The sequence below is a fragment of the Fistularia commersonii genome, chromosome 9 (assembly GCF_037954325.1).
Source record: "Fistularia commersonii isolate RoL2024-O1a breed Wild chromosome 9, RoL_Fcom_v1.0, whole genome shotgun sequence".
In the NCBI taxonomy this organism is placed as follows: Eukaryota; Metazoa; Chordata; class Actinopteri; order Syngnathiformes; family Fistulariidae; genus Fistularia; species Fistularia commersonii.
In genome coordinates this window covers 18298314-18325605 of record NC_141292.1, presented here as the reverse complement: position 1 = coordinate 18325605, position 27292 = coordinate 18298314, and the positions used below count along the sequence as shown (strand labels likewise).

The following is a 27292-nucleotide window of genomic DNA, read 5'->3' as shown; positions in this document are numbered from 1 at the left end:
AGACATATATATATATATGTGCACTGTGTTTATCCAGATACACTTCTCAAAAAATAAATAAAGGGAATACTAAAATAACACATCCTAGATCCGTATGAATGAAATATTCTTATTAAATACCTTGTTCTTTACATAGTTGAAAGTGCTGACAACAAAAATTATCAATGGAAATCAAATGTATGAACCCATGGAGGTCTGGATTTGGAGTCACACTCAAAATGAAAGTGGAAAAACACAAGAAGGGCTGATCCAACTTCTATGTAATGTCCTTAAAACAAGTCAAAAGGAATCATCGTTGCTGTCTGAGTGGACAGTTTGATTTCACCGAAGTGTGATTAACTTGGAGTTATGTTGTGTTGTTCAAGTGTTCCCTTTATTTTTTGACCAGGATATAAATGTTCAGTATCTTCTTCCTCTTATTCTTCTTCTCCTTTCGGCTTTTCCCTTCAGGGGTCGCCAGAGCGAATCAACCTTCTCCATCTAACCCTATTCTCTGTATCCTCCTCTCTCACACCAACTACCTTCATATCCTCTCTCACTACGTCCATAAATCTTCTCTTTGGTCTTCCTCGAGACCTCTTGCCTTGCAGCTCCAATTCCAGCATCCATCTACCAATATGTTCAATATCCCTCCTCTGTACATGACCCAACCATCTCCGTCTGGCTTCTCTTACCTTCTCTGCAAAACATCTAACATGTGCTGTTCCTCTGATGGACTCATTCCTGATCCTATCCTTCCAGGTCACTCCCAAAGAACACCTCAACATCTTCATCTCTGCAACCACTAGCTCTGCCTCCTGTCATTTTGTCATTGTAACCGTTTCTAGGCCATAGAGCATCGCTAGTCTCACCACTGTCTTGTACACCTTTCCTTTCATTCTGGCTGACAGTCTTCTATCATATAGTACCCCTGACACTTTTCTCCACCCATTCCAACCTGCTTGGACCCGTCTCTTCACCTCTTTTTCACGCTCTCCGTTGCTCTGAACGGCTGACCCCAAGTACCTGAGATCCTCCAACTTCTTAATCTCCACTCCCTGTAGCCTCACCGTTCCAGTTGAGTTCCTCTTATTTACACACATTTACTCTGTCTTGCTGTGACTAACTTTCATTCCTCATACCTCCATCTCTCTAGATTTTCCTCAACCTGTTGTCTGCTCTCTCTACAGATCACAATGTCATCTGCAAACATCATGGTCCATGGAGATTCCTGTCTAACCTCATCTGTCAGCCTGTCCGTCACCATTGCCAACAAGAAGGGGCTCAGAGCTGATCCCTGGTGGAGTCCCACCTCCACCTTTAACTTCTCTGTTACCCCTACCCCACACTGCAGCCCTGATAACACTAGCTGTTGTTGTCCAATCATCTGGAAGCTCTCCATGACCACCCAGAGCCTTTCTCAACTCCTCTCTGAAAACCATACAACACTCCTCCCTTTTCAGCTTCAAACACTTTGTCTTCTGCTCTGCCTTTGTCCTTCTGATCTTTCTCGTCACCAGAGTAATTCTTCAAACCAGCATCCTATGCTTTCTGGCTACGCTCTCACCGACAACTACTTTGCAGTCACTGATCTCTTTCAGGTTACCTTGTCTATACAAGATGTAGTCTACCTGCGTGCTCCTACCTCCGCTCTTAGTTGTTACCCTATGTTCCTGTCTTTTCTGGAAAAAAGTGTTCACTATAGCCATTATCATCCTTTTTGCAAAGTCTACCACCATCGGTGTCTCTGTGTTCTTGTCCTGTATACCAAATCTGCCCATCACTTCTCCATCCCCTCTATTGTCTGTACCCTTCTAAGTCTGTACCAATTGCCACTCTCTCACCTCTTGGGATATTCTGTATCAATTCATCAAACTCCTTCCAGAACTTCTCCTTCTCCTCAAACTTTTATCCCACCTGTGGGGCATAGCCACTAACAACATTGAGCATCACACCTTCAATTTCCAGTTTCAGACTCATAGTCTATTTGACATTATTTTCACCTCCAGAACATTTCTAACAAACTCCTACTTCAAGATAACTCCTACTCCATTTATCTTCCTGTCAGTACCATGATAGTACAACATAAAGCCTGCTCCTAAGCTTCTAACCTTATTACCTTTCCACCTGGTCTCCTGGACACACAGTATATCCACTTTCCTACTCTGCATCATGTCGACCAACTCTACCTTTTCCTGTCATCGTCCCAATATTCAAAGTCCCTACTCTCAGTCCCGGATCCTTGCCTTTTCTCTTCTCTCTCTGCTTCCGAACATGCCCTCCCCTTCTCCTTCTTTGACCTTCAGTAACCCAGTTTCCATTGGTTCCCTGTCGGTCATCTGTACCAATGGCGGTCATTGTCGACCCGGGCCTTGACCGATCCGGTATGATCGGGGATGGCCCAGGACACGCTGGAGAGACAATCTCCCTAGGCTGGCTTGGGAACGCCTTGGGGTCCCCCCAGATGAGCTGGACCATGTGGCTGGGGAGAGGGAAGTCTGGGCCTCACTGCTTTGGCTGCTGCTTCTGCGACCCGACTCCAGATAAGCAAGAGAAGATGGATGGATGGATGGATGGATGGATGGATGGATGGATGGATGAATATGAGTACATGCAAATTTACATGTAGTATGGAATATATAGTATTTATAAATGTATTAAATAATATATAAATGCTCTGTAAAAATATATATAAATGTCCTCTATGTGTTTATATATAAATGTTGCGTATGTATTTTTGTGTGTACATGTGTCTGTGTGTTTATACACACAGACACACACACACACACACTCACTGGTGGAGTTTGATCTGCTTCTGCTGCAGGACGTTGGGTCGGTCTTCTCTGAGTCCAAACACCCGTCTGTATTTACCTCTGGGACGGGCAGCTACACACACACACACATACACATACACACATATGAAAAGGGAAGTACTGGGAGATTGCAGTTCTGGTAGTACAGTGGGGTAATGAGTAACGCAGTACAGTGTGTACTCGGACCTTGATGTGGTTGTTGTTGGTCAGAAGGTCCTGATCAGGCGGTGCAGCACCAGAGGACCACACACTGTGAGGATGAGGAGGGTCTTCACATGAAGGAACCTGCACCATAAGGAGCCAGAGCTGTGACCTTTGACCTCTGGACGAGGAGGGCTACTGAGCCCTAAAGAACTTACAAGGACCAAGAGAACCCACAGATCAAGTAAGAACCAATAAATACTTCAGGATCTAAGGAAAAGTGCTGTTAAATCTGCTAAATCTGCTAAAAGTGCCTGCAGGACCTGTAGAACCAACCAAACCTTTAGGCTCTACTGAACATATGGGACTGACGGAGCCTGAGAACCACACTTAAGCCACACAGAACATGTTTAGAACCACAGGAAGGTTCTCCTGAAAATCAGATGCTCACAGGTTCATCCAGCCTCATGTGTTAGTGCTTGGTCTGGGTCATATGTAGTCATTTCATCAAGGTGGCCCTGGTCAGGGGTCAGAGGGTAGAGAGACCAAAGGTCAAGGTCTAGAGCAGGGGTCGCCAACATAATGCCTGTGGGCACCAGGTCGTCCATAAGGGCCATGTGAGTTGCCCGCAGGCCTGTTCTAAAATCATTTTAAATAACTGCACTTATCAGTGAGCTGCATCTATTCATTTAATTTTTATTTTTTTTGTCTTGCTTGTTAAAACAAGTGAAAAAAAAAAAAACGCATTTATTAAAAAAAAAAAAAATCGAAAAAAAACTGTCCTTATAGTAGGTCAGAGTTCATTTATAATATATGAACTCTGACCTACAATAGTTCAAAGTTCAGAATTGTGCATATGCTCAAAATGTAGCGTTTATGGAGCAGCAAAAAAACAATGATGGCAAAAAGATGGCAGAAAAAAGACAGAAAACCTATCATTTTTACGATGAATGGGAGGTAGAGTTTTTTTTTTACGACTGTGAAAGGAGCCTGCGTGTGTCATTTGCAGGGCCTCTGTCGCGACGGAAAACGACACAATGTGGAGAGAGATTTTACAACTTGTCACAAATGCTACCATGCTAACTACCCGACATGCTAACTATCTTATTTCATATGACCCATGGAAAGCTCCAAAAAAGCAAGCGAAGGTTCATTAAGAGCTACGCAATTCTTGATTAGGCAAAAGAAAGCATTTTCAGATGGGCCGGTTATCAAAGAAGCAATGATGATAACTGCAAAAACTGTGCTTGAAGATGAGAAGTATGGAACCGATGTTATCTCCACTCCACATTTACAATGGTAAGAATAATGTCGGCCAAGTCGGTGAACTTGGCTGACCAGCTGGAGTCCAGCTGAACCATGTGTGTCCTTCATTTCTAATCCTTTACTGAACGTGGCCGTATCAAACGTGGGTGAGAATTTAAGTGCAACGTTCACTCTTGATGCTGGGCAGATGGAGCTTGAAATTGTAACATTGCAAAATGACCTCCACCTCAAAGCCTACCAGGGTACACAAAGCTTTTGGGCCCTTGTTGACACAGAAAAATACAGTGGTGTGTGCACAGCAGCTCGGAAGGTTGCAAGCCGATTTGGTTCAACCTATCTTTGTGAATCAGCCTTTTCTGACATGAATTCCATCAGGAACGAACACAGAACACGCCTCACTGATGCACATCTGCAAGACTCACTCAGAGTTGCAGTGTCAAGTTACACACCAGAGAACAATACACTGGTGGAGAGCATGCAATGTAAGGCTGCCCACTAACTGACAAAGAAACAGATACCGTATTTGGTGTCCTGTTCAAAATGTGTAATTCGTGATTTGTTAAATGTTTGTAAAATGTAACATTTAATAGCACAACTGTTAAATACATTTTTTCTTAGCCTTGTATAGTGTTATAAATGTTAACAATGCTGCAGAGATACAACATGATTTCCTAGTGCTGTTGTAGAAGTCATTTGAAAATGTTCAATTTGAAAAACACTGAAACATGAAAACATAGAAATAAAGTGTTGCATGTTGATATTAATTTATTTCCTATCTTGTTATCATCATTAATACAGTAAAAGTGAGGTGAGGAAGGCATTGAAGAGGATGAAGAGTGGAAAAGCAGTTGGTCCTAATGATATACTTGTGGAGGTGTGGAAGTGTCTAGGAGACGTAGTGGTAGAGTTCTGACTAAATTGTTCAGCAGGATCTTGGAGAGTAAGAAGATGCCTGAAGAATGGACATAAATTATGATGGTGCCCATTTTTAAGAACAAGGGGGGTTGTGAGGAATTGCAGCAACTATAGAGGGATAAAGTTGATGAGCCATACAATGAAGTTATGGGCAAGAGTAGTGGAAACTAGACTGAGCGCAGAAGTCATTTCTGCATTATGTTTTTTATAGGCATAAAAGAGTTATTGAACGGTGTATTGATAAATGGAGCACTACTGACGGCATAGGTGTGAAATGAACAGCCCGCCACTAATAACCAGATCATACCAGATCAGTCGAGGCCCAGGTGAAGAACGAACAAATAGAGAAGTACTAAGAAAGCCAGAAGAAGCTGCTTTGTGTTTTTGTAGACCTAGAAAAAGCATATGACAGGGTGCCAAGAGAGGAACTCTGGTATTGTATGAGGAAATCTGGAGTGGCCAAGATGTATGTTTGACTGGTGCAGGACATGTAGACTAGCTATGAGACAGTGGTGCGGTGTGCTGTAGGGGTAACAGAGGAGTTCAAGGTGGAGGTGGGACTCCATCAGGGATCAGCTCTGAGCCCCTTTTTGTTTGTAATGGTGATGGACAGGCTGACAGATGAGATTAGACAGGAATCGCCATGGACCATGATGTTTGCACATGACATTGTGATCTGCAGTGAGAGCAGAGAACAGGTTGAGGAAAATCTAGAGAGGTGGAGATATGCACTGGAAAGGAAAGGAATGAAGGTTAGTCGCAGTAAGACAGAGAATATGGGTGTGAATGAGAGGAACTCGGCTGGAACGGTGAGGCTCCAGGGAGTGGAGATTCAGAAGTTGGAGGATTTCAGGTACTTGGGGTCAACCGTCCAGAGAGTGCGGAAAAAAGATGAAGAGACGGGTTCAAGCAGACTGGAATGGGTGGAGAAAAGTGTCAGGGGTACTATGCGATAGAATACTATCAGCCAGAATGAAAGGAAAGGTGTACAAGACAGTGGTGGACTAGCGATGCTGAATGGCTTAGAAACTGTTATAATGACGAAAAGACAGGAGGCAGAACTAGAGGTTGTAGAGATGAAGATGCTACGGTTCTCTTTGGGAGTGACCAGGATGGATAGGATCAGAAATTAGTCTATCAGAGGAACACCACATGTTAGATATTTAGGAGAGAAGGTCAGAGAAGCCAGACTGAGATGGTTCGTTCATGTACAGAGGGATAGTGAATATATTGGTAGACGGATGCTGGAATTGGAGCTGACAGGTAGAAGGTCTCAGGGAAGACCAAAGAGAAGATTTATGGACGTAGTGGGAGAGCATATGAAGATAGCTGGTGTGAGAGAGGAGGATACAAAGAATAGGGTTAGATGGAGAAGGTTGATTCGCTCTGGTGACCCCTGAAGGGAAAAGCTGAAAGAAGAAGTAGAAGAAGAAGAAGAAGAAGAGGAAGAAGAAGAGGAAGAAGAAGAGGAAGAAGAAGAGGAAGAAGAAGAAGAAGAAGAAGAAGATTAGTAATAACATAATAACATATAATTAAAGCTAAATTGAGCAAATTGGCTGTTTGGAAGTGTGTATAAAACCGGTAGCTCTTTGCCTTAATCAGTTCCCAGGAAGTAGCCCTCAGTCTCAAAAAGGTTGATGACCCCTGGTCTAAAGGTTTGGAGTCAGAGCTCAGGTGTCAGATATCAGTGTCCAGAGGTCTGGAGTCAAGCATCAACGGTCATAAACCTTGAGTCAGAGGTCAAGGTCTAGAGGTCAGGGTTGACAGGTCTGGGGTCTGCAGTCAGACAGGACCTGTGATCATGAAGCTGGAACAAGCTGCAGTCACCTGGCCATACAGACTCCGTCTCTCATCCCCCTCCAGCCACACGCCGCTGTTGAAGGAGGTTGTTGATGGTGGCACTGGATGCAGGAAACTGCAGCCTCTGGACAGGAAAATGCAGCAAGACCATCAAAATAAAATCAAGTGAAAACATGCACCACATTTTTATGGTCTGATTGTCTGGAAGGCTCTGGAAGTTCCCTCAAGTTTTAGAGCCCCACATCAGTTGTGAGAGTTAACACATGAGAATGTTAGAATCCAGCCAGACTGCGAACAACAAGGTGGGCTAGCTTGATTTTAGCCGGTGTTACCTAGAGGGGGTACTAGGTTGCTGTTGTACTTTGCTAACAAGAAGATGTGCTGACCTTAAATGAGACGTGCTAACTAGGTGTGCTTTCTTGTTGGAGTCTGCAAATAAGAAGGTGTCATAGCTTGTTTGAATCCCATGCTGACTAGAAAGTGTGCTCGCTTGATGTCAGGGTGTGCTACCAATAGGCTGCACTAGCTTACTGTTGGAGTGTGCTAACAAGAAGGGATGCTGGCCTTCAGTTAGACGTGTAAACTAGAACTTGTGCTAGCTTTCAGTTGGACATGTGCTAACTTGAAGTGTGCTAGCTTGTTGTCACAGTTTGCTACCTAAAGACTGCACTAGCTTATTGTTGGAGTGTGCTAACTCGACGATATGCTGGCCTTCAGTTAGAGATGTGCTAAATAAAGGACCTGCTAGCTAGTTGTTGGAATGTGGTAATTAGACATTAGAAGGTTCACCTGGATTTCTTTTGAAAAAGGCCTGAATATCCGTCAGGATGGTCCAGAACCTTCCAGAAGGTCCGGCATGTCCTGGAGGTTCTACCTGTTGGGGTCAATGCCGGTGTCCTCGTCTGTCTGGACACAGTGGTCGGACATCTGTGGCCCCATCCCCTCATCCACAGGCCCTGTGGTCACACACATCCTCCAGATGCTGCTCTCCTGTTACAACACAGACACACACACACACACACACACACACACACACACACCAGGTTACCAGACATTCACCATAACCAGCAAACTACCAGAGCACAACAAATGTTGTCTCTGCTCTCGGCCTATTGGACCAGGAGCCGGTGGGCCCCGCCCACAACCATCTTAAATCTTCCATCTTTTTCTGCGTGCATGGGAACACTTTGGGTAAAAAGTGGTGGTGCTAGCTGGTGTTAGAGCCCTTCAGCAGGTTTTAGAAACCCAGACTCAAGCCTCTTGAGGTACCTTGTAGTTAAGAGAGTGCTTACTAGAAGGTGAGCTTGGTTGTTGTTTAAGTATGCTTGGTAGAAGATGAGTTAGCTTGTTGTAACGGTGTGCTAACTAGAAGGTGCACTATGTTGTAACAGCATTGTAACTAGAAGTTGATTGTTGTGACAAGAAGGTTCACTGGGTTGTTGTTATGAGTGTGTTAATTAGAAGTGCGTTAATTAGTTTTATGTGTGCAAACTAGAAGATGCGCTTGTTTCAGTGTGCTAACTGGAAGGTACACTTGCTTGTTGTTATTGTGTGCTAACTAGAAGGTACATAACTTGTAGTTAGAGTGCTCACTGAAAGATACACAAGCTTGTTGTTATAGTTTGCTAATTAAAAGGTGCAAAAGTTTGTTGTAAGAGTGTACTAACTAGAAGGGACACATGCTTGTTGTTAGTGTGCCTACTAAAAGGTACACAAGCTTGTTGTTAGTGTGCTAATTAGAAGGTGCAAAAAAAGCTTTTTGTCAGTGTGATAAGGAGAAGGTACACACGCTAGTCCTTAGTGTGCCTACTAAAAGGTACATAAGCTTGACTGACTGAATGAATACTTTATTGATCCCCAAGGGGAAATTCTTGTGTCACAGGAGCAGTTGAGCTGCTGCAACAGGCTGCCCGTCTTCCTGCACCATCTTAGAGGAAATAAAGAAGAACAAAGGGAAAGGAGTAGGAAAACAGACGCTCTTATACTAGGCTCCTACAGGGGGGGACAGTTTTGGATGAGGAAAAAACACCTTAGCCCATAGCAACCTAAATAGGCATCGAATTTGCGCTAGCTTGTAGTTTGAATGTGCTAACTAGTAGATGTGCTATCATTTAGTTTGACATGCGCTATCTAGAAGGTGCACTCGCTTGCTGCTACAGTGTGCTAACTAGAAGCTGCACTGACTTGATGTTATGGTGTGCGAAGGAGAAGGTCCATTAATTTGTTGTCAAAGTGAGCTAACCAGTGGCACAAGTGGCGGCGTGGCGCAAGAGGTAGAGCAATCATCTTCGGAACCGAGCATTCCTGGTCCTCCAAGTGTGTCAAAGTGTTGTTGAGCAAGACACTGAACCCCTAACTGCTCTCCTAGCGCTAATGGTCAGCAGACAAACTGCTCATGGTTCATCCATCATGGGTTAATTGTAGAGAACGAATCCCATGAGGGATCAGTGAAGTATAAATAATTGTAACTTGTTGTTGAAATGCTAACATAAAAGGGTGCAAGCCTTTAGTTAGTCATTTGCTAACTAGTGGTCCACTTTGTTGTTTTGTGTTTGTTGTTGCAGCGTGCTACAGTGTGCTAACTAGAAGGTCTACTAATTTGTTGTTAAGTAGAAGGTGCACTGGCTTGTTGTAAGAGTACTGACTAGAAGGTCTACTGGTTTGTTATTCCAGTGTGTTAACTAGAAAGTGCACTAGCTTGTTGTTGGAGTGCTAACTAGAAGGCGTGCGAGCCTTGTTAGCCTTCAAAGGGTGCCCGGGCATGTTCCGTGTAAAAGCTAACTTGTGCTCTGAACAGAACGTTGGAGAACCAGCTGTGTAACCTCTGAGCAGGAGGCGGTAGGTAGGCGGTGCAACGTTCCTGAGATGTCAACCCCACGGGCTTGCGCTGCAGAACAATCCTGTCCTTGTCTGGGCTTCTGACGTTCCACCCAGCTGGGACCTGCGACGGCCAGCATGTGACGGAACTCTCAGCTAAAGGAGGTTCTATGGTTCAGAGAAGCTCCGTTCAGCCTAGCGCAAGGGCTTCATCTGGGTTCAGGAGATGGTGAACCAGCTTAGAACTGCTTCCCCTTCAGAGGACCACGGGAGGTGGGTGTGAGGAAGGTAACCTGATTAGGACAGATTCACGTGGAGCCTCAACAAGCTTGGAACACCGCCAGTGGAGAACCAAGGAAATCCAATTAAGGTGGACGAAAAACAGACGTGACCAGGAGAAGGTCTCGGCTAAGAAGGCTCTAGAACCTGCAGACCACTTAGGTTCTCCAACCATAGATCCGGGGTCACACTGATGACCTCCGCACGTTCTCATGTCACATTTAGAAATCACTGGTAGAACATCATGGATCAGGACAGAACCTTCACTGATCCAATGTGGTCCACAGTGGCAACTGTAGGTAGGAGGACAGGTTCTGGTTCATATTCAAGCAGCAGCACGGTTCTGAGTTTATTGGGTAAGGTCACAGATTTGGATCCCTGAATGTTCTCCAGATGGAGGCTGGGCCAGAGAACTGAACCAAACCAGGTCTTCTTTGCAAATATGGACTCCAGGACAAGATATCCAGACCGTTCTGACTGTTCTAGAAGCAGGAGAAACCACCCGGAGAGGAATTTCATGGCTCAAAACCGTTCTGGTTCAGCTTTGGGTCAGAAAGACACATTTGACAACTTCACTCTGTTCCGAACCTGCTCCAGACCAGTAGAAGTGGACCAAGGCCCAGATCAGACAGAGCCTCATGAGCGACAGGTGTGAACATTAGTGCTGGACAAGCACCAGGGCTAGAAACAGGACCAGGACAAGGATGTGGAGGCCACAGATGAGAACCCTGGTTCTGACGGTTCCAGAAATGTACCAGGTCTCGAATGAGAACTGATTCTGGATCTGGATCACACCCGGAACTTGCTTTGGATGCGGACCATCACGCCTCACGGTATGCAGCAGCATGCAGGTCCCGGAAGTCCTCACCTTGAGGCTGAAGGTTCTCCTGCTGTTCCTCCCCCTGGCATCCCCAGCCTCTGGCCCCGCCCCCTCCTCCGGACCGGGACAGTCATCGGCAGTCTTCGAGCGGCAGAAGATCAGTGACCTGGTGACATCACAGGTGACATCAGACCTCCTCAGATATTGACTGGGCGAGAAGCTAGGAGGTGGCCCTCAGAGGTTCATCTCAGATGTTCTAAGAGAAGCAGGTTTTATTCTATGAGATAATTAAATGATTTTCAGGGGATTCATTGGAATTAGAGGGTTAATCCAGGTTTAAAAGGAAGATCCAGGACTAGAAGGAAAATCCAAGATAGAAAATTAATATGAGTGTAGAATGTTAATCTGAGTTCAGAAGTTGAATCCAGGATTTAATCCAAGATTAGAAGAAAAACCTCAGATTCAGATGAAAATCCAGGATCAGTAATTTAATTCAGGACAAGAAGGTTATTCCATGATCAGGGAGTTAATCCAGGTTTAGAAGGTAAATCCAGGATCAGACGACCAATCCTGAATCAGAGGGTTAATCCAGGACTAGTCGGAACACTGAAGACTTTAATACAGGATTAGAAGGGAAATCCAGGATCAGACGACCAATCCTGAATCAGAGGGTTAATCCAGGACTAGTCGGAACACTGAAGACTTTAATACAGGATTAGAAGGGAAATCCAGGATCAGATCATTAATCCAGGATGAGAAGGAAAATCCATGTTTTACAAGCATAACCCGGGTGTACAATGTGAAGACAGAATCAGAGGGTTAATCCAGGATTAGAAAGGAAATCCTGGTTTAGAAGCATTATCCTGGAATACAACTTTAACACAGCATGACAAGGCTAAACCAAGATTGGGGGGCTTATCTTCTCTGGTGTTCCTCTCTGGTCATGTGACAGTCAAATGATCCCAGGCTCCAGAGCGATGCTGGTGGGTCACGTAACCCCGAGCGAGCTCCGGCAGTTGATTACATCACGCCGGCATTTTGGTACCTGGAGAGGGTGGATATCTTCCTAGGACGGCGGTCCTGCCGGCCGCCGCTCCTCTGGTCACGGTGTCTCCTCTCCATCCCAGCTCTTCTTCTACGTTGGGAGCAACGGTAGCGGCGGCGGCGGGGCGTGGCGGCGGTAGCGTCTGCCCCCTCCCCACCGGGCCCTGGGCCTAATGGAGGCGTTGGCTCTGGAGGCCAATTAGAAGATCCAGTTAGTCGACGGCGAGCTGATAAAAGCACTCTTCCTCCGTCGCTCCCCCCTCCACCCCACCCTCCCACCTCATGACTGCAGTTAAATCATGCCGTTGTTCAGACGGTGTTCGTGCCGCTGCTCCAGTTCGCCGAAGGTCATCTTAGCCCGCCCCACCACCCGCTGGGCTAATAGCGTTAGCGTGGCCAGCTAAGGCATTACGGGCCGCACAGGGGGAAAACAACTCCCCGAATGATGTCATGGCACCGGGTGTCTCTGCAGCAACACGGCACCTGACCCGCGTCCAACACCAGCGGGACTTGGGAAACTGGTTTCCACGACAACCATGTCCAGGGGTGGAAGGTTGAAGTCCAGCTGCAGCTGCTGGGACAGCCTGAGGGGGGTGCTGACACACCCCCCGGGAAGCTGATGCGCGGACACACACACAGACACAAACATATACACACACACACACAGAGCACTCTATTTTGGGCAGCGGCGATGTGGGCGGGAAGGTGAAAGTGACAGACACACAAAGGGACTCTGTGGAACAACTCCGTGTGTGTGTTTGTGTGTGTCTATGTGTCTGTGTTTATTTGCATCTGTGGGTGTGTGTATTCATGAGTGTATGTGGTTGTGGTCGTGTATGTGTTTCCCTGTGTGTGTGTCTGTGAGTGTGTTTCTATGCATGCATAAGTGGATATTTGTATGTGTCATTTTGCGTTTCTGTGTGTGTATATGAGTCTGTTTATGCATGTGTGTGTGTCTGTATGTGTGTATCTATCCATGTATATGTAAGTATGTGTTGGTAAAGGTTCTGCAGGTTGTCTCTGGTTCTATGGTCACAGAACCTGTGTTTACACACACACACACACACACACACACACAAACTCTACTGCTTCTCCCTCTGACACCAGGGGGCACCCTGGAGCAACAGCCAATCAAAACATCTCATTCATGGCAACAACAACACAGGAAGAGAAACATGATGAAGATAAGAATATGAGAGGAATATACAGATTAAGATGAAGCGGGGGGAGAAGATGGAGAAGAGGACCATGACGAAGATGAACATGAAGAACTTGAAGAGGAGGATGAACATGATGAAGAGCTGAAATCATCCAATGAGGTCTGTCCTGGAGGTTCCCCCCCAGCAGTGATCACTCACCGATCATAAGCTCCTTCAACCGTCAGATCTTCGTCCTCACTGAGATCCACCACGAGGACTTAACCCGAGCTCCTCCTCTTCTTCGCCTCCTTCTTCTCCTCTTCTTCATGGAGGAACACTGGGCTCCAGTAAGGCCTGAAGCTCTGCCCCCTTTCCAGTGGGAGGAGACAGCAGACACACACTCCTCTGTGCTGCTCTTGTGTGTGTGTGTGAATAACCTCACTGTGCCCCCCCCCCCCCCCTCCCCCTGTGTGTGTGTCTGAGGAGAAACATCAGCTCATGGAAGAACAGCAAATAAGGTATGAATGAGTTCTCACACATACACACACACACACACACACACACACACACACAGGAGCTGGACCTGACTTTGAGGGTGCTGCCCCTGGTGGCCATCAGCAGAACTGCAGAATGACCAAGGAGACCAACAGACTGGATGGTGGATGCGTAGAATTGGACCAACAGCCTTTGGGGCAGGTTGAATCTCCTGAGCTGGCGCAAAATATACATCCTATGTTAGAACTTTTAAAGGACACGATCTGCTTTGGATGACCCCTTCAGGTCCTGGAAGATGATGGATCCGAGAAGATTCTACAGTAGTCAGTGAGCTCCTCCTGAAATCCGCCAACATCTCCACACAGTCTGGGGGCAGGACCAGATGTCTTCAGGTGGGACAACACCAGCTGCTCAGATGTCTTCCCAAAGATGGAGGACTTCTTCGGGACAGGATTATTGTGACACAGGAAAGAACTCCATGCAGGTCCTGTGAACTGTTGAAGATCCGTGTGAAGACAGGGGGGGCAGCTAGTCAGACAGGAGGGTGACACCCCATCCTGGTCTGGTGTCTCTTGATATCTAGCAAATGTCTTCCTCCCGGTGGTGAGGTGTCGGCCAGTGGGGGTGGAAGTGCTGAAAGCGATGATCTACTCAAGTCTTGTGGTTTTGTAAAGACCAGGATTCAGATGCTGGTTCCTCAAGAGAACTGTACCCTGGTTCTCCAAGGAACACTAGGCTGGTGGACCCTGGTTCCACAAGGGTCAAAAAGCGACTTAACCCTGGTTCTCCAGGGAGCAGTTTGTCAGAACCAAATATAGCTGAGATTACAACACAGCCTCTGCTCTTCCTCATTTGATTTCTGAGAAAATTTCTGAGTTCCAATCACCAGCTGCCATCTGTGATGACATCAGCGGGGGGAAGCCTCACCCCGCTGGCTGTCACTCAGGGTTACAGAGTAGACAGTTTGGCCTCCAGCTTGTCTTTGTCACCTGAAGTCTCACTCAAGAAGACTGTACAGGTGACTCCTCTGGTGACTTGAGGTGACTCTTCAGGACACCTTTTGAATGACTGAACAGAAGACCCTTCCAGTTACGCCTCAGGAGACCTTCAGTTCTGAAGGACCTTCAGATGACTCCTTAGGACACTCCTCAAGCGACACCTAAGGAGACTCCCCGGTTGACCCTTACAAGACCCTTACGGAAGACTTCTCATGGGAGTCCCCCGGGTAACCCTTCAGGTGAATACATGAGGACCAATCGAAGCCCCAGAACCATCTTGATCTAGAAAATCACACAGCTTTATTGAAAAACAAAGACAAGGCAGATCCATAGTGGGACCTGGTCCCAGAAACCCGGGTCCCATTTCTGACCCCGCACCATTCGGGGCTCCTCCGGGCCCGAGTCCAATCCTAGCCCTGACGGACAAAGTGCTGATTGGTGGTCGGTGGACGGGGGCACGACCCAGCGGGTCATTCGTTCTCAAAAGGTCACATGACTGTCAGGTGACCTTCAAAGCTCCTGCTTCAGGGGTGCTGCCCGGTTCCCTTCCAGGTCAGGCTTCCTGTCCTCCGTCGTCTTCTTCTTCTTTGTCGTCGTCGTCTTCTTCTTCTGGGCCTGCTCCTGGTCCTTGGCGGGGGCGGCCTTCCCGGGGAACACCTGCCCCTCCACGGTTACATCCAGGCAACGCTCCTGGCTCACCAGGAAGTCCTTCACCTCCCAGGCCATGCTGCCGTCCCTCAGCATGAAGATGACCCGGTTGGAGCCCACCACGAACCTGTGGGGGATGGGGCATGGGTTTGATTGACAGCTGACCATCTAACTGACAACTGTTTATGTGATTGACAATTGGCCATCTGATTGGCTGGCCTGAAAGCTGATGGTTTGATCGGTATCTTACCGTCTACATCTGAATAACAGCTGACTAATTGACAACTGACAGTGACTGACAGCTGACCGCCTGATTGACAACCATCTAACTTTTTGAGAGACAGCTGACATTTGGAGTTAAAGCTGATGGTTCGATTGACAGTCTACCATCTGATTGATAAATGACGGTTTGACCGGCAGGTTTTTGATTGACGACTGACCATATAATTGAGAGCTGACGATGAGTGACAGACTATCATTTAGTTGAAAGCTGATGATTTCACGGCTAACCATTTAATTGACAGCTGACAGTGTGACAGCAGACGGCCTATCGTCCAACTGTCGGGTTTTAACCATGCCTTCAAGGATGAGTCAGGTTCTCTTAGCATTCCTGCTCCTTCAGGGTCCCGCTCAGGTAGCCCAGGAGGTCAGGGGTCACAGGATGGTACCTCTGGATGTCATAGTTGGCGTTGAAGAGGCTGCCCTGCCAGAGTCCGGTGATTTCTTCCGTCTCCTTTTCGTCAGGGGACCCCGACACCGTGGCGAACACCATGAGGGTGCGGCCCTTCTTGGACATCTTCAGCAGCTCCTCAGGCCGAGTCGTATCCACTTTGGACATGTCGATGGGCGGGGGAGGGCGCCGGTGCTCGGGGAGGTCACCCTCCTCAATGTCGTCATCCTCCTGCAGGGTGGGGGGGGGTCAAAGGTCAGCATTAAGGTTCTTTCCAGGGTTCTCCTTCACTGCTAATCTACAGGACCTCGTCTTTATATTTGTGCAATCATTTTCTACCAGAAACCTACCGCTCAAATAATAGAAAACAAAAACACTCGGTTTCGGTTGAACTGACAAATGTTTAAAACGCGGATTTCCGGTCATTAAACTTGTGGTTGAACCATTGATGTGGGTAAAGGTAGGTCTAGCGGCGAAGCTAGCAACTAGCAGCTAGCAGCTAGCTAAACACAGCTGTCCGTGGGCCGGAAACGAACCTCCCACTGCTCCAGGAGCCGCGCCATGTCCGCGTCGTTGTAGTCCCGGATATCCTTTTTCTTCTTCTGCGGCTTGTCTTTGCCCTCCGCCGCCGCCGAACGGAGCAGGAGGACGCAGAGGAGTAAAGCCGCACACTTCCAGCCGCTGCCGGGCGCCATCTTCGTAGGTGCCGCGTTCCGATTGGCTGATGACGCCTACCGGTCACGAGATCCAGCGAGACGGAGCGGAAGTGACGCAAGTCGCAAGAGACTTTCGCAAGAAAACTCACGTCGAAGGCGTCTCCTCAGAATTATCTATTATCAAGTGTATGATTTAATGCAGCCTCACGGGCCAGTGTCTCCCTGAGCCGATCCTAAGCACAGATAAACGCAGAGGGTTGCATCAGGAAGGGCATTCAGCGTAAAACAAACATGCGAATCAAACCTAATAACCAGCAGTGGTGGGCCGTCAGGGCCTGCAAGGCCTTCTCTGCTGGCCTAAGAAAATATTTGAATCACAGATGTTAATTATATTTTGTCCATGAATAGTTATTAATTAATTCCAAATGGTCTGTTCACTTCCTTTCATAGCTTTTACCCTGGTTGTGCCGCTTCCAGACATTTTCATATTGAAACATTTAAACCAATCACATTTCAGCCATCATCTGTTGCCAGGCAGGGTCAAAATCAAAGATTTCTGCCTGGGGGGGCTGCACAATCAGTTCTGCTAGCCCTTAACGCAAAAAATTAGTGTTGATGACACTGTTGCTTCAACCAATCAGATTTTGAGTTGGCGACATCCAAAGCCTTCTGGCTGGCTGCAGCAACTTCAGTGTATTCACACCCTCTGATTGGATAGTCAGAGAGTGGAATAGTGTACTAATGAGGAGAAGCGTACTAGCGAGCTGCGAAGAGAAATATAGTTATGTTTGTTCAATATCGGTTTTGTCAACCCACAATGGCTGCAGGAGGAGAAGAAACGGATTTAGTTGCTAATACATTGTTAAAGCTATTTTTTGGATTTCTGTTTTGAAGAAAGTTTTGAAGAAAAGCTGGACATAGTAAAGAAAGGTCAGTTAACTCCTAAACTAGCAAACCTGTCACAACCAGGAAAAGGATCTGTCCTATATTTTCAAGCCACGAACTACGAGCGGTACCCCCGGCTCACAGGCTTCGAGGTACACTGCAAATTGTATTGCTGGGAGTGCTTGTTATTTGCCACTGATCAACATGGTGTTTGGAGCCAAACTGGGTTTAACTTGCCTAACGAAGACAGCAAGGAGACACCAGAGCACCGCCGGACACTTAAAAGCAACGGTGCAATCCAAAACTTTGGGGGAAACCAGAGTGAAACTACAGCTGAGCAAGCAACGCAGCACAGCTCGCGCTGGCCCTGCGTTATGTAACGGGCACAGGTGTCAAGGAGCGGTTTATCGGATCGGAAGATATTACCAGTGGGAAACGAGCCGATGACATTGCAGGTCTTGTTATCCAAATTTTGGTGGAAAATGAACGTCTTGGCAAAGCTGAGGCGGTATTTTGACGGCACAGTGGTCATGTCCTCTGGATTAAACGGAGCGCAAGCTAAAATTAAAGAGACAGCAACTGGACCCATTTGCACTGACCTTCCCCGTCTCCGCTACTTCTGTCAAGCGAACATTTACAGCCCTGAAGCAAATTAAAGCTTATGCCAGAAATACAACAGGGCAGGTTTGACTTTCAGCATTAGCTTTGATGGCGATAGAAAAAGTCTTCTTGATGGAGCTGAAGCGCACGGATAATCTTTACCACAGGGTAATCAAACTCTTTTTGGGGAAAGAAAGGAGGATGGAATTTGTGCACATATAATCCACAATTTTGGTAAGTAAAGTGTTTTTTTTTCTGAAATAATTGTTGCTGGTTTGTGTGTTGCAGTTGTAGCACATGTGCACTCTGGGTTTGTTTCCCTAGCAATTATTGTGGCTACACGAGTTATCTCTGCACTGTAACAGCTCTCTGTACTGCATTTCTGCATTATGTTTTTTATAGGCATAAAAGAGTTATTGAAAGGTGTGTTGATAAATGGAGCACTACTGAAGGCATAGGTGTGATGACCAGATCATACCAGATCAGTCGATGCCCAGGTGAAGAACGAACAAATAGAGAAGTACAGAGAAGGCCAGAGGGAGCTGGTTTTTGTTTCTGTACACCTAGAAAAGGCATGTGACAAGGTGCCAAGAGAGGAACTCTCGTATTGTATGAGGAAATCTGGAGTGGCCGAGAAGTATGTTATACTGGTGCAGGACATGTATGCTAGCTGTAAGACGGTGGTGCGGTGTGCTGGAGGGGTAACAGAGAAGTTCAAGGTGGAGGTGGGACTCCATCAGGAATCAGCACTGAGTCCCCTCTTGTTTGCTGTGGTGATGGACAAGCAGACAGACGAGATTCGACAGGAATCGCCATAGCCCACGTTTGCAGATGACATTGTGATCTGTAATGAGAGCAGAGAAGAGGTTGAGGAAAATCTCGAGAGGTGGAGGTATGCGCTGGAAAGTAAAGGAATGAAGGTTAGTTGCAGTAAGACAGAGTATATGTGTGTAAATGAGAGGAACTCAGCTGGAACGGTGAGGCTACAGGAAGTGGAGATCAAGAAGTTGGAGGATTTCAGGTACTTGGGGTCAACAGTCCAGAGCAATGGAGTGTGGAAAAGAGATGAAGAGACGGGTTCAAGCAGGTTGGAATGTGTGCAGAAAAGTGTCAGGGGTACTAAGTGACAGAAGACTATCAGCCAGAATGAAAGGAAAGGTGGTGAGACCAGCGATGCTGTATGGACTAGAAACTGTTACAATGACGAAATAACAGGAATAAATGGAAATAATGTGAATATACTAAGGTTCTCTTTGGGAGTGACCAGGATGGATAGGATCAGGAATGAGTCTATCAGAGGAACAGCACATGTTAGACAATTTGGAGAGAAGGTCAGAGAAGCCAGACTGAGATGGTTGGGTTATGTACAAAGGAGGGATAGCGAATATATTGGTAGATGGATGCTGGAATTGGAGCTGCCAGGGAGGAAGTCTCGAGGAAGACCAAAAAGAAGATTTATGGAAGTAGTGAGAGAGGACATGAAGGTAGTTTGCGTGAGAGAGGATGATACAGAGAATAGGGTTAGATGGAGGTGGTTGATTTGCTGTAGCGCCCCCTGAAGGGAAAAGCTGAAAAAAAAGAAAAAGAAATTCCCGATACTCCTGGCATCGACAGACAAAACAGAAATTGAGAATAGAAATAACCAAACAATCCAAAAATATTAACTAATAACAGTCTTACTGTACGTTCGACTGTTACCTTGAACTGTTACCACCACCTGATCAGCTTCAGTGGCAGGAAGCACAGCTCAACAGACATCCTGAACCTGTGCCTCAGCGATCAAACCCGTTGAACTGCAGCTCCATCGCACTCAGCTTCTTTTGAAGCTTATCACAAGTGTCCCTCAGAATAACATTTTTTTTTTTCAAGTCGACAAAAGTCTAGAGACGTTTTCAAACTCTCAATCTCCGCTGTGCTCTACTGAACCGCACCGTCCATCTTGTCCACTCTTTCATTTATCTTCCCTTTGACAGCAAAGATGATCATGTTCTGCAGTTCATATAAGGTTGGCTGTTCATCTGTTAGTTCCCGTTAACCTCACTTCGTGTCCTTCTTTGTTGTAGTTGGAGAGGAGCAACATTCCCCCCCAAGCGAGCGTATGAACGCGCCTCCTCAGTTAACGGGGGATGCTGGAGCCTATCCCAGCTGTCATCAGGCGATGACCACTCAACAACATGCATTGAGTCATTGAAAAGAAAAAAAGGTAAGGCATCAGCGTCATTTGAACTGTTTTTTTCTGCTTGGATTCCGATAACGGGAAGTGACGTGTCACCCCCAGGGAATTGGTCTTCCGTTTTTATTAACAAATATGTCGTAGCAGGTCATGGATGTTGATGCTTGTTTTCTGTGTGATTTTGGGGTTGCTGGGAATGGTGTGGGTGTGGTTTGGGGTTCAATGAATTCTGTTTTTTTTTTTTTTAACCTGTAATTGAATTGGAACAGTTAGTTATATTACAGGTTCGTGTAACGTGGCCTGGCTGTGGCCAAAAACAGCTATTGCTCACTTGTTACTAAGACACTTATAGTTTTATCACTGCTTACTAAGACACTTTATAGTTTCACTGAAACACTTTATAGTTTATAGTTTATTTTTATTTCTAATTCTGCCTCTCTTTTATTATTTATTACTGTTATATTTTCTGTAACTCTGGCACTGCAATTTCCTTCGGGATTAATAAAGTTGTTCTTATTCTTATTCTTATTCTTATCATCAACCAAAACACACATCAACTAAAACACTACAATGTGCACAACAAATCTGTTTGAATTAACATATATAGATATATAAACATATATATTTTCCTCTACAGGTGTGTCGGGTTACAGCTCTTATTTTGAAATCCAAAGGAAACAGACGGAATTTGCGTATTTCCGTTTCGAAGCGGAAACGACAAGACGGGGGTAAAGTTTTAAATCCTCGCGTGGTTACACATCCGGTCGTTACGTTGCTGTGATTTTGATTCATTATCTGAGAATGTGCTTTTTTTTTGTCCGTTAAACAAACCTGTAAATTCGATTGAAAAATTTACCAATTTTGTTGTTTTAAAAGTTTAACATACACGAAAATATGTATTTGTATGTAAGTCCGTGTTTGGGTCGGGAGAGAACGCGCGATTGGTTGGTTTTATTGTGAAAGGACCCACATCCGGTTTGCCTCCGGCTCACGTCACGCAACTTGACGCACCGGGGGTCTCATGGCAGCGGCTTCCCGTTCGGAGCGCGAAATCCCGCCGTGAACTTTTCCCGTGACCCGGGACCCCACGCCGCGGACCCCCCCCCCTCCTCAGCCGCCGCTCTTCCTCAACCTCTTCGGTTCTCCGGTTCTCCGAGCGTCTTCCGGCGGCTCGTCTCGCCGCCGTCGGCGGCCACACCCTCCTGGACGAGGCGCCCCGGCCCCCCCTCTCCCTCCGACCCCCCACCGAGATCGCGGGATGCCCCTTCCGGCGTGCACTCGCTGGGTTCCGGCGTCCTGAGACGGCGACCGGAGACCTCCAGCAGCGGCGCGCGCTCGCCGGAAACCGCCGCCGCCGCCGCCGCCACTTCCGGCGGCCTCCACTCGACGTGGAGGGACGGGGGTGGGGGCGATGCCGGCGTTGGGGGGCTGGTCCGCCGTGGCCTCGCGGCGCCACTTCCGGCGACCCATGAACGCACCACCGGCGCAGGACTCTGATTGGATACTGGTATTATAATCCAGACTTTACTAGTGGATTGTTTTTTTTTTTTTTTTTTTTTTGTTTTTTTTTTTTGGTGGATATTTTTTGTCTGTTTCCCCGGAAGGAGCCATGATACCTGACAGGAAGTAAGCACGGAGAAGGTCATGATGGCGAGCGGCGGCTCCGGGAAGTCCGGCGACGGCTCGGGGAGCCCCGGCGGCGGCGGCCTGCAGCAGAGGAAGCGCCTGTCGTCCGTTTGTGACGCCTGCAAGAGCAAGATGCAGCTGGTGGCCGACCTGCTGCTGCTGTCCAGCGAGACGCGGCCCGTCATGGCAGCGGACGGCGGCGGCGCGGCGGTGGCCGACACCTTCGAGCAGTGTCGCGACACGGCCATCGGCCGCACCAAGGAGCTGAACATCCTCACCCATGACATCCAGAGCCAGCTCAATATGGGCCGCTTCGCCGAGGTCGGCGATCGTCTGCAAGAGATGGCGCGTCTGGTGGTGTCCCTCACAGAGTGCTCCGCCCACGCCGCTTACCTGGCGGCCGTCGAGACAGCGGGCTCAGCTCCATGCCAGCCGGGTTTGGTCGACCGCTACAAGGTGACGCGGTGCCGGCACGAGGTGGAGCAGAGCTGCGGCGTGCTGAGGCAGACGCCGCTCGCCGAGCTGACTCCGCCCCTTCTGTTGGAGCTGTCACAGAACATCTCGGCGAGCCTGCGCGCGCTCACCGAGGCGTCGTCGCTCGCAAGCGAGCGTTCACGTGACCGCTTCGCCCGCGAGCAATTCAAGCTGAGCGTGAAGAGCATGAGCACCAGCGGCACGGCGTTTCTCGCGTGCGTCAAGGAGGTGAAAACGGCGCCCAGCGAGCTGACGCGGTCGCGCTGCGTGCTCTTCGGCGCCGCCCTGCTGCAGGCCGTGGCAGCGCTGGTGGGGTTTGCCACCGAGCCACAATTCTTGGGCCGCGCGGCCAGCGTGTCGCCCGAGGGCAAGAGCGTGCAGACGGCGGTGCTGGGCGGCGCCATGAGCGTGGTGTCGGCGTGCGTGCTGCTCACGCAGGGGCTCCGCGATGTGGCGCAGCACCCTGAGGGCGGCGCCAAAATGGCCGACTACCGCGAGCGGCTGCGCAGCTCGGCGTGCGCCGTGTCCGACGGCTGCACGTTGCTCACGCAGGCGCTCCGCCAGCGCTCCTCGCCGCGGACGCTGCCGCCCGTCAACTCGCATCCTGTGAATTAGCCACGCCGTTTTTGGGGGTGGCGGATGGCGGTCGGACACAAAAAGAGAGAGAGGGTGGGATCGATCCGTTGCCACTCCGGGAAGGGGTGTAAGGATTGATCCATCAATTCTGAGGGGTTGAGATCAATCGATCAGTTCTGAGGGGTCGGGATCAATCAGTCACTTCCTAAGGTATTAAAATCAATCAATCGATCCTGAGGGGAGGGGTTGATGTCAATTGGTCATGCCCTGAGGGGTCGGGAGCGATCAATCGCTTCTGAGGGTTCAGATCAATTGGTCGTTACTTGAGGAGAGGGGACGATCGATTACTTCGAGATCGATCGATCGCTTCCCAGGGGGAAGGGGTCCCGACCAATCAAGTGATCGCTTCCTGAACAGACGGGTCGGGATCGCTCAATCGATCCCAAGGGTCAGGGTCCGAATTGATGGATCGCTCCCCTAATGAAAGGTTGGGATCGAGCGTCGTGACCGGGGACGCGAAAATCAATCTCACTCATTGATCGCCCGAATCTCCATTTCCAAATAAAAGCCCTGCTGGAGAATCCATGGCTGATTATTGATCGCGGGAATCCTGCAGGGCTGTCGCGCTGGATGCGACCGCTCAGGTTTACCTCAGCCTCACGCCTCCGTCACGGTGTGTTTGTGGGGGGGCTTATTGTGTATCCAATGTGTGTGTGCGTGTGTGTGCGTGTGTGTGTGTGTGCGCGGCACTCCTATCTAGTGCCTCCATAGTATTTCCATGTTGGACCTGCATGTAAACGCAGTATTTATTACTCCATTAAACGGATGTTTCTCACACACAGCCTGCTTCTTCCCGGGTCCCGCCGTGGAACCCGATGGGAAACGTGACGGGGAATGTCCAAACATTAATAACAGTTTGATTTCAAAAGGATTCCTTTGAGTAATAATTGTGTTATTATGCTGTTATTACACTCCCTTTACACAGTTTATTGCTTCAATTTGTACTTATTAGGATGTAGTAGTAGTGGAGGTAGTACTACTGTACTAGTATACAACCAACAGCTCACAGTACTATGTAGTTTACAGTAGTTAGTGTGTAGTGCGTTGTTCGTTAATGACCTGGGGTGTTGCCTAGCAACAGACTGATCTCACTGACATCCTGATGGGGGGCACCTGGAAACACACACACACACATAGAGGGGGCATTGACAAAACACACACATACATGGGACATGCTCACTAATATACATAGAGGGACACACAACTCGCACAACGCAACACACAAAGACATGAATCCACATCCGCTAACACACACACACACACACACACACACACAGGGGACACGCATAATAAAACACAGGAACGCATACACAAAATTACACACACACACGTACGCAGAGGGGGCATGGACAAAACTCACACAGTGACTTGCTCAATAACACACACACAGAGACACATTAACACACATAGGGACACACACACACTAAAACAGGGACACACAGAGGGAGACAAATACATACGTTCAATTACACACACACGCACAGGGGTCACACGATAACACACAGAGGGACACAGTAACACACACTAAAACACAGGGACACACACACACATACAGTGGGGCACATTCACACACATAGGGACACACACACATACACACAGGTACATGTACACAAAATTCCACACCAAGAAAATCACACATAGCTGACAAACACTGAGGGATATGATGTGTTTGTTGCCATGGTGACCAGGTGTGGCAGTCCTGCTGACCCCGATCAGTTATGTAGTGTGTGTGTGTGTGTGTGTGTGTGTGGGGGGGGGGGGTATCTGCCCCCCAAACAGGAAGTGAGTTTGGCTGCTATCAGGCGTGGCTTCCTGCTGTAGGAGGACCCGCCCACTTCCTGCACGAGGAGATCACGTCTTCATGAGGTCACACTCCTGAGTGTGTGTGTGGGTTTTTGTGTATGTGTATGTGTGTGTGTCTATATGTGTGTGTGTATCTGTGTCTATGTGTGTTTGTCTCTATGTGTGTGTCTATGTACGCGTGCTGCTTTTTATATGTGTGTCTCTGTGTATGTGTGCAAGTGTATTAATGCCTGTATGTATGTGCATGTGTGTGTTTGTATATATGTGCATGTTTGTGTGTGTGTGTTTTTCTGTATGTTTGTATGTGTGTCTGTGTGTGTGTGTTTGCGCTTGCATGCCTGTATATGTGTGTGTGTACTTCTGTCTATCTCTTAATTGTGTGTTTCCGTGTTTGTGTGTCTGTATTTGCGCGTGTGTGTATCTGTGTCTATGTGTTTGTCTCTATGGGTGTGTGTGCTTGTGTGCCTGTATGTGTGTGTGTCTGTCTTTGTTTATAGCTGTGTGTTTGTGTGTCTGTATGTGTTTGCGTGTGTGTGTGTGTGTGTGTGTGTGTGTCTGTAGGTATGTGGGTTTGTGTGTGTGCTTGCATGCCTGCATGTGTGTGTGTCAGTGTGTGTACCTGTTTCTGTATGTGTCTCTTTATGTGTGTGTGTGTGTGTGTGTGTGTTTGTGTGTCTGTATGTGTTTGCGTGTGTGTGTGTGTGTGTGTGTCTGTAGGTATGTGGGTTTGTGTGTGTGTGCTTGCATGCCTGCATGTGTGTGTGTCAGTGTGTGTATGTGTGTACCTGTTTCTGTATGTGTCTCTTTATGTGTGTGTGTGTGTGTGTGTAATGTGATCACTGATAGCTGATCTCCTCTCAATAATTGACAGGATGATCAGGTGATCTTTGATTATTAATCAGGAGTGTGTTTGTTTGTTTCCTCCACTTTAACACTCATCCTTTCATCCATCCATCCGCAGATCTGGTCCAGCTCAGGGTTCTGGAGGGGTTGGAGACCTGACTAACTGGTCACACACACATACACACACACACACACACACACACACACACACACACAAATACAGGCACACAGACGCACACTAGCTCACAAGCATACCCACGTGCAAACAGCAGAAAAACATACATTTATACAGACACACTCATACACACATATACACATAGACCAACACATAGTGTCATGTGCACACACAAACACACACCCTCTGACCCACTCACACACACGTAAACACACATACTGACCTCTGACAACACAGGTTGTCGTTTCCTGCCTCCTCATTGTTCACCTCAGAGGAAACACATCACATCCTGGTCCAGGACACACCCTGAGGGCACACACACACACACACACACACACACACACACACACACACACACACACACACACCCACACACTATGTAAATTCCTAGAGAAACAAAGAGTGAAACAGGAAGTCAGACTGAGTTTCAGAATAAGAGCATCGACAGGGCAGGAGGTGTGCGTGACCTCATCAACATCCCATAATGAGCACTTGGTGTCCCTGCTTCCCCCTCCTGCAAATATAACCCAGACCAAGGCCATGGAGGAGACCCTGCTTCTCCCAAGGGAGACCTGCTTCCCCAGGAGACCCCTACATCCCCCTGGGGACCCCTGCTTCCCCCCAGAGACCCCTTTTTTCCACTCTGGGTACCCTGCTTCCCCCGGAGACCCCTGCTTCCCCCTGGGAAGCCCTACTTCCCCCTGGAGACTCCTGCTTCCCCCTGGAGACCCCTGTTTCCCCCCCGGAGACCCCTGGTTCACCCTGAGGACCCCTGCTTCCCCCCAGAGACCCATGCTTCCCCCCCTAGGGACCCCTGTCTCCCCCTGGAGACCCCTGCTTCCCCCCGGAGACCCCTTTTTTCCACTCTGGGTACCCTGCTTCCCCCGGAGACCCCTGTTTCCCCCTGGGGAGCCCTACTTCCCCCTGGAGACCCCTGCTTCCCCCGGAGACCCCTGTTTCCCCCCGGGGAGCCCTACTTCCCCCTGGAGACCCCTGCTTCCCCCTGGAGACCCATGCTCCCCCCCCTGGGGACCCCTGTCTCCACCTGGAGACCCCTGCTTCCCCCTGGAGACCCCTGCTTTCCCCCTGGGGAGCCCTTCTTCCCCCTCGAGACCCCTGTTTCCCCTTGGGAGCCCTGCTTCCCCCCGGAGACCCCTTTTTTCCACTCTGGGTACCCTGCTTCCCCCGGAGACCCCTGTTTCCCCCCGGGGAGCCCTACTTCCCCCTGGAGACCCCTGCTTCCCCCTGGAGACCCCTGTTTCCCCCCCGGAGACCCCTGGTTTCCCCTGGCTTCCCCCCAGAGACCCCTGCTTCCCCCCCTGGGGACCCCTGTCTCCCCCTGGAGACCCCTGCTTCCCCCTGGAGACCCCCGCTTTCCCCCCCCTGGGGACCCCTGCTTTCCCCCCTGGGGAGCCCTTCTCCCCCCTCGAGACCCCTGTTTCCCCTTGGGAGCCCTGCTTCCCTTCGCTTCCCTTCGAGCCCTCTACTTCCCCCTGGAGTCCTGTACTTTCCTTTAGCCCCGGAGATCCAAACCCATCATTAATCAGTAATCAATCAATAACCAATCAATAATAAGTCGTCAGACAAGAGGCAGATT

The 27292-nt window shown here is 48.4% G+C and overlaps 3 protein-coding genes across 4 annotated transcripts in view; 1 reads left to right on the top strand and 2 right to left on the bottom strand.

Annotated features, from left to right (window-relative positions):
- il16 (interleukin 16) overlaps positions 1 to 13351 on the bottom strand; it is a 31669-nt gene extending 18318 nt beyond the window's left edge. The window contains exons 1-7 of one of the 2 annotated variants that reach the window (XM_086152959.1): positions 13233 to 13351; positions 11876 to 12062; positions 10879 to 10996; positions 7789 to 7904; positions 6942 to 7038; positions 2979 to 3077; positions 2775 to 2865 (exon numbers count right to left, since the gene is read on the bottom strand). In XM_086152959.1, the coding sequence (XP_086009085.1) occupies positions 2775 to 2865; positions 2979 to 3077; positions 6942 to 7038; positions 7789 to 7904; positions 10879 to 10996; positions 11876 to 12062; positions 13233 to 13239 (715 nt within the window). In that variant the 5' untranslated portion in view covers positions 13240 to 13351. Of the gene's footprint in view, positions 1 to 2774; positions 2866 to 2978; positions 3078 to 6941; positions 7039 to 7788; positions 7905 to 8749; positions 8810 to 10878; positions 10997 to 11875; positions 12063 to 13232 lie in introns of those variants that run through there. The other variant, XM_086152960.1, reaches the window with a different exon arrangement.
- Positions 13352 to 14783: 1432 nt separating this feature from the next.
- Positions 14784 to 16550, bottom strand: mesd (mesoderm development LRP chaperone). The gene is made up of 3 exons (XM_086153143.1): positions 16361 to 16550; positions 15823 to 16055; positions 14784 to 15281 (listed from the first exon to the last, which is right to left on the bottom strand). Exons 1-3 carry the CDS (start codon positions 16517 to 16519, stop codon positions 15017 to 15019), a joined length of 657 nt encoding a protein of 218 aa, XP_086009269.1. The 5' UTR covers positions 16520 to 16550; the 3' UTR covers positions 14784 to 15016.
- A 5128-nt stretch (positions 16551 to 21678) lies between these two features.
- On the top strand, positions 21679 to 23649 carry tlnrd1 (talin rod domain containing 1). The gene has a single exon (XM_086152958.1). The coding sequence runs from the start codon at positions 21783 to 21785 to the stop codon at positions 22851 to 22853; it is 1071 nt and encodes a 356-aa protein (XP_086009084.1). The 5' UTR covers positions 21679 to 21782; the 3' UTR covers positions 22854 to 23649.
- Positions 23650 to 27292: the final 3643 nt, after the last annotated feature.

Excerpts from the sequence above, each read along its gene's own strand:
- mesd (XM_086153143.1), bottom strand. The coding sequence starts at position 16,519 with ATGGCGCCCGGCAGCGGCTGGAAGTGTGCGGCTTTACTCCTCTGCGTC. Across the intron at positions 16,056-16,360 it reads GGCTCCTGGAGCAGTGGGAG|GAGGATGACGACATTGAGGA; the intron begins GTTCGTTTCCGG and ends CCCACCCTGCAG. Across the intron at positions 15,282-15,822 it reads GCCAACTATGACATCCAGAG|GTTCGTGGTGGGCTCCAACC; the intron begins GTACCATCCTGT and ends CATCCCCCACAG.
- tlnrd1 (XM_086152958.1), top strand. The coding sequence starts at position 21,783 with ATGATGGCGAGCGGCGGCTCCGGGAAGTCCGGCGACGGCTCGGGGAGC.